Below are 6,308 nucleotides of genomic sequence, written 5' to 3'. Positions count from 1 at the left end.
CCGATCGTTTTCGTATCTGTATCTGTGCTTCATAGCTACCGAGTCATTCCATTAAAGCAATAAGTTGCACTCCCCTCACTATAGATATATTGTGCCCGCTTGATATAACCTTAATTAGTAAGTTGACCCTTCATAGGTTGTTCGTAATAACGACTGGGTCAATAACTGTTTTCCCTTGAGATTACCTCTTGTTTCTTAAGTCCCATTGATCCTCTAATGAACATTTGGTTTGTGATCCAATCACCAAACTTAGTCTCTTTCGGGCCATTAGAGAGTGGGGCCCCTTATTCAAGACCTGAAGTCAACACTAAAGGGAACAACCTCTCTACTGTCCTTAAAAGCGGGTAGGAGTGAGTTTCATCTTGCACCTTATGTCCCCAACTATCTACCAGTCTTACCCCTGAAAAAGGAAGCTTATTGAGTCGGTGCTGTTAAGCCAACCCTCGCCCATGCAAATATAAGGATAATCCTAAATAAACAGAAGTTCATAATTAGCTCAGGATTAATGTTAAGTTACCTAGGTAATCGCTTTGAAATAGTTAGTCTTAAACAGTAAACAACGTTATAAAGTAAAGGTAACTTATTTCTTGGTCCAATCTTATACAAACTCTTTACATTAGTAAATGATGCGGAGAAGACTAGTGATATTGATCCACAATAAGCTCAACAAACTCTCGAATTAGCGAAAGCTAACTTGAGGAAAGCTCAAGGCAAGAGACAAACAATCGAGGCAAATTTAAAAACGGTCTGTTTCCGGCATAGTTAGCGCATTCATCATAGTTAGAAGCTTCAACTCCGGATGCGCCCACTTCCCATGTCTCCACATGAAATCAAGACCACTTCGTTTGTAGCACTTTACAACATTTGTAACTTATACAAAATGGGCCACATCCAATAGTGTTATCAGAATAAGGTACCCAACCTTATTTGTATACTATAAATTGTTTTTGGCTATCTACTCGAACTTGATCCACTCTTATGTCTCCACATAATATCCATAGATCTTAATTTACTGGATTTAGTTTATACAAGTGCAATTTACATATTCAACAACAATTTTATTGAATAACTGACAATAACATCTTTATTGTAAATAAAATATATTTAAAATTACAAAATGCGAGTTTTATGACATACAACCTAACAATAATTTATAGTTGACAATTTAACTCATCCCAATCCGAATTTTAAGGGTCGGATTGAAAACTTTATTTAGGTCTTTTGGATTGCAAATGGTACAAAAAAAATACTCTCAACCCAACTCAAACTCGTGTACACTCATAAAAATTTGTGACAAGAGTCTAACTCTAATTAGAGTCTATCAAGTCTATTATTATGGATAATTTGTACAGATGACCCTTATTTAAGGACTCACTCGAAATTTGGCCTTTTGTTGATCCCATCATGTTGTGAATTTACCTCTTAACCCTTATTTCTCTCTTTCCTCCTTTTTTTGCAGCTTTTTTTTCTCTTGTTTTTCTTTTTTTTCTCATTCTTCTTCTTTTTTTTCTCATTTTTTCGTTTCTGGTGATTTCTTTCATTTACGCTGAACGGTCTTCCCTATTTCTTCTCCAACGATCACTGTTTATGTCGCTTTTTTCTCGTTTTCCTCTCTTTATTCCTCGTTTTGCAGTTTTTTCTTGAAGAAAAAAGTTGCAAGTGTTTCTGATGAAGAACAAGATGAAGGGGAGAAGAGCGGGAGCGAGAAAATGAGAAGAAGAATATGAGCAAATGAGAAGAAAATTGAAGAAAAAAATTACAATTGTGTCTTATGAGGATTAAAATGAAGGAGCAGGAAATGGGAGGAGGAGCTAGAAGCAGGCTCCCGCATGCGTTTTGAGGTCAAATGGGTACTTTTACTAGTAGAAGACCAATTCTTCTAGAATGAGGCCAAATTTCGAATGAGTCCCTTTACAAACTTCCCTATTATTATTATTATTATTTTTGTTAAATTTACCATTGATTTTGCTATACACCTATTAATTTTAAAAATGCTATTGTAATGCAATTATGTTGGACCAAAATTAACAAACATTTTAACCTATTAATTTATCACCGAATGGAGGGAAAGTAAAACCGGTGAGTCGGTTGAAGATAATTACGCAACAACAAGGTTGAAGACGAAAAAGGAAAGTAATTAATTATTAATTAGGGTCAAGAGAAATCAAATGAATTAAACCCTAGATTGCTATAAAAGGACTTCATAATACACATCTTCTGATTTTCTCGTCAAGAACTTCTGGATCGCGAGTATCGAATATTCTCTGAGCATCCTTTTTCTCCTGGTTCAGAATAATTCTTCAGCATCTCCTTTCTTTTCAAGTTTTGATTTGTGCTGAGCAACTGATTCGGTTCTGTGAAAGATCGGAGGAGAAACCCTCGTGTACTCGCTATGTCTTCCTCCGGAATCTCTATCCAGAGCGCCGAATTGTCAGATGCCGTTCAAGAACTAGTTCTTTGCGACCAGGTTTTCTTCTATCTTTTAATTTTCGAAGTTGATCTACTTTCACGCACTTTCTTTATCCAAGAGAATCAGGGGCGTAAAACTCTGCGCAAGAAATGATGCTTGATAGTTCTTATTGGTAGTATTGCGTTCTCAAATCTGAAATCGTTGGTTTACTCTTGTTGTCATTTGTTTTTAAGATTTGCGTTGCTTGGGGGCTAATTAAAGAAGTCTGAGATCCTTGGTTTAGTCTTGTTTTCTTTCATCATCAAGATTATGGACATCGGGAGGCTTGCTTTTTGGGATTTAATCTAGGGAGAATATGGTTTAATCAAATTGAATTGACTTTTGTGCTTGGTTGTATGGCTACGAGGAATCATAAGAATCAGAAACTGTTGTTTATGTTCATCCGGTTTGCCAGTAATTGGATTGCTGTTGTTTCTCTTGCGAATTTGATCGGTCGCCTGTGCATGCTTTTCTTTATTCTATAAGGAAGATTTTCCTCTCTTTCAGTTAGAGTTGCATATCCATGGTTCTGTTCAAGTGTCTGTTCTTTGAATGTTGGATATTCACGTATACATACTTCGAGGATTTCTAACTTGCTGGATTTGTATGTTCAGTTGGAAATGTAGATCTTTCTTTTCAGCATCTCCTTTCTTTTCAAGTTTTGATTTGTGCCGAACAACTGTTTGGGTTCTGTGTAATTTAGAGCCATATAGATCGGAGGGTTATGACTTCTTCCGGAATCTCTATCCAGAGCGTTTCAGATGCCGTTCAAGAACAGGTAATTTACGACCAGGTTTTATTCTATCTATTCATTTTCGAAGTTGATCTATGGAGAATATGGTTGAATCGAATTGAATTGACTTTTGTGCTTGGTTGTATGGTATGAGTAATCTTAAGAAGCAGAAGCTATTGTTTATGTTCATCTGTTTGCCAGTCATTGGATTGCTGTTGTTTTTCTCTTGCGAATTTGGTTGGTTGCCTTTGCATGCTTTTCTTTCTTCTATAAGGAAGACTTTCCTCTCTTTCTGAATGAGTTGCATATCTATGATTTTGTTTAGTGTCTATATTGAAATATTGGATATTCTTGTATACGAACTTCTCTTTCAGTTAGAATTGCTCATCTATGATTCTGTTTAAGTGTCTGTTTTCTAATATTGGATATTTGCATATATGTAAATTGAGGATGTCTAACTTGCTGGATTTGTATGTTCAGTTGGAAATGGGAAAGAAGGTAGAGATTCAAGTAACGGGGCATGGGAGTCACGATGGGGCTTGTGCAATTTGCTTAAATAAGATAGCACTTCAAGAAACTGCTTTAGTGAGAGGCTGCGAGCACGCCTATTGGTTTGTCCCAATTGATTCATCTTTCATATACCTATTAATATTTTTTATAACATGACTTATCCATATATATTTCATTTCGTTGTGGCTCTATGCTTGTATTGGAGATGGAGTTTTAAGTTGTTGCGAACGTATTCCTGGGAGTCCGCTAAACTTTGTAGGAGAAAATTCACTGTATCCACCATTGCCTTTGGTGCAATGTTTCTAATTGTTCTAGATTGCCCGAATTTAATTGGAAGAGGTATGCTGTTCTAGATTTATAATCAAAGCATCTTGGAGTAACTGGCAGAAGTCATAGTTAAGGCTTGTCTTATTTAGTTGATTGATCATTGAACTTAAAATGCTTTCTTTGTGGGAAGTGGACAGAACTCTGTTGCTCACTGATTAATTATAGTGATATGTTTGTTAAATTGGACACATATCAAACACCGTGTTGAATGTTTGATGGGTACAAGCACAATAAGACTCGAATAGAACACATATTGGAATGATTTTTAGGCATTTGAACTTGAGTGTTTAAGCGTATTCTGTATGCCTGTTTGTTTGAGGAATGAGAGTGACCTTTTATATTACCTTTTATTTTTCTTTTATTTATTTTTTCTTTCACTTTCATGAAGTGCGACTTGCATCCTTCGATGGGCCTCATACACGCAAAAACCAACTTGTCCACAATGTAAACATCCATTTGAGTTCCTGATTGTTCATCGTTCTCTTGATGGGAGGTCTGTTCCTTCACCATTACATGAATATTTTTATGGTTTATAGTTTAGGGTTTGGATTCTGTTATCCCATTAAATTACTGTTCTAACCATATATTGCTTTCACATTGTTAGCATCCACGACTACATGTTTGAGGAGAGTGTATGTTTGCTTTTGAGAGCTTCATGGTATAAACCTCAAATCGTTGAAGAACGGGAGGAAACCTATGATGATCCTGAGGATGATCGGTACTATCCTTATGAGGATGACGATGAAGAGTTGGAGGATGCTTACCTGGGTGTATCACCAAATCTCCGAATCGGAAATCGAAGGTGGGGATTCAATGGTTACGTGAGAGCAGGTAGACAAGAAGCCCGACCAGTTCTTAGGCCACAGTTGGCTGAACCTAGTTCATCGAGGGAGCCCACTTCCAAAGATAAAACAGGCCGACGAGCGAAAAGGGCCTTGAAACGAGAAGCTGCAGATAAAGCAGCAGCAGCTAAGCATCAAGAACATCTAGCTAGGTTTGGCCGGAAGTGATTTTATATTTAAAGCTTCTGTATAGAATAAGCTCTACTCATTTCTCTGTGTACAGGTCTTTGATTCAATTTACTTTTCTAGTTAATGTGCCTTATTAGAGGTTGGTAGCTCCCAATTAAAACTAAGAATGGGGATCATAAATACTTACAAGGTGTAAATGATGCCATCGAATTCATTGTATAAACAATTTGATCTTAGAATCAATCATAAAAGTATTGTTAGCCGTTAGTACCTAGTTTCATGTATTAAAAAATTTAACTCTAGACTCAAAGTCAATTAATAGTTCACTAAACTAGCTGATGAACATGTTATGTGTTATTGTAGCTACCTGTTGAACATCTAATAAAATTTGTCTTTTCAGGTGGGCACCTGGTCAAGTTAGGGATTTTGCTCGGACCTAACTCTTTTTTCTTTTCTTTTCTTTTTTTTCTTTTAAGTTTATTTTAAAGTTTGCTAATGCTAATGTTTAAAAATTGTGCAATCAATAGGAGAGTGCAAAAGTTGATATGTAGAGAAGGGAAGGGAGCTGGAAATAGGGAAAAAAGAAAAAAGAAAAAAGGAGGGTGCTTGCTCTTGAAGGGCCAGCATTGCAACTGTAAGTAGGAGTCTTTTGCCTTTTGATGTCCATCCGGATTAGTCGAGTTTGCTACTCGAAAGACTTGAGTAAGATCTAAGAGTTGGGTTGAATTGAGTTAAGTTGTATTGATTTTTCCTTTTTCCATTAATTTGAAATGCTTAAAATTATCTATAATGCATGGTTAATAACTAAACTTTCATAAAACTCAAATGTTAAATATCAAATATCTACAATTTTTATTAATAATTTTAAACAAAAATATTGAAACAATCCTAAAAGAATATCGTTGAAAATTTAATCATAAGCTAAATCCTAAAAACTAAAACTCATATAATATATATGTAATTCGGGTTGAGTTGAGTCAACTTGAAAAAAATTTATTCAACTAGAGATTCAACCCAATCTATAAAAAATAGAAAAAAATCTAACTCAATTCTTATAGTTTGAATTTGATAGTCTGATTGTTTGTGTTGTCGGGTCAATTGAATATCATTTATTTTAAAGTCTCTCTTTATTTTATTTATCAGGTCATTTGAGTTGCTTTTCATTTACCGGAAGTTTTTCGATAATTTCATGGAAGTTATCAACTTCAATTATTAATTCCTAGTGCGTAATACATTTTTTATCTTTGAAGTTTGATCTCAATGTCTATTTAGTCATTCAAGTTCTAAAAGAGAAATTTTAGTCCCTAACATTTTAGCA

At 35.2% G+C, this 6,308-nt stretch overlaps 1 protein-coding gene across 2 annotated transcripts; it reads left to right on the top strand.

Annotated features, from left to right (window-relative positions):
• Positions 1–2,081: 2,081 nt before the first annotated feature.
• LOC120088112 (RING/U-box superfamily protein) lies at positions 2,082–5,257 on the top strand. 2 transcript variants are annotated; one of them, XM_039045184.2, is made up of 5 exons: positions 2,082–2,467; positions 3,153–3,227; positions 3,663–3,793; positions 4,408–4,512; positions 4,624–5,257. In XM_039045184.2, the coding sequence occupies exons 1-5, from the start codon at positions 2,393–2,395 to the stop codon at positions 5,027–5,029; spliced, it is 792 nt and encodes a 263-aa protein (XP_038901112.1). In that variant the 5' UTR covers positions 2,082–2,392; the 3' UTR covers positions 5,030–5,257. The 2 variants fall into 2 exon arrangements, with proteins under 2 accessions (XP_038901112.1, XP_038901113.1); XM_039045185.2 differs by having other exon boundaries at positions 2,327–2,467; positions 3,064–3,227.
• Positions 5,258–6,308: the final 1,051 nt, after the last annotated feature.

The sequence above is a fragment of the Benincasa hispida genome, chromosome 10, assembly GCF_027475165.1.
Source record: "Benincasa hispida cultivar pf3 chromosome 10, pf3_genome.v1.1, whole genome shotgun sequence".
NCBI lineage: Eukaryota > Viridiplantae > Streptophyta > Magnoliopsida > Cucurbitales > Cucurbitaceae > Benincasa > Benincasa hispida.
Note: the sequence above shows the minus strand (reverse complement) of the source record. Positions and strands in the feature narration are given on the sequence as shown.

Coding starts and splice junctions, on each gene's coding strand:
- LOC120088112 (XM_039045184.2), top strand. CDS start 2,393: ATGTCTTCCTCCGGAATCTCTATCCAGAGCGCCGAATTGTCAGATGCC. Junction 2,468..3,152: donor AACTAGTTCTTTGCGACCAG/GTTTTCTTCTAT, acceptor TGTGTAATTTAG/AGCCATATAGATCGGAGGGT. Junction 3,794..4,407: donor GGCTGCGAGCACGCCTATTG/GTTTGTCCCAAT, acceptor ACTTTCATGAAG/TGCGACTTGCATCCTTCGAT.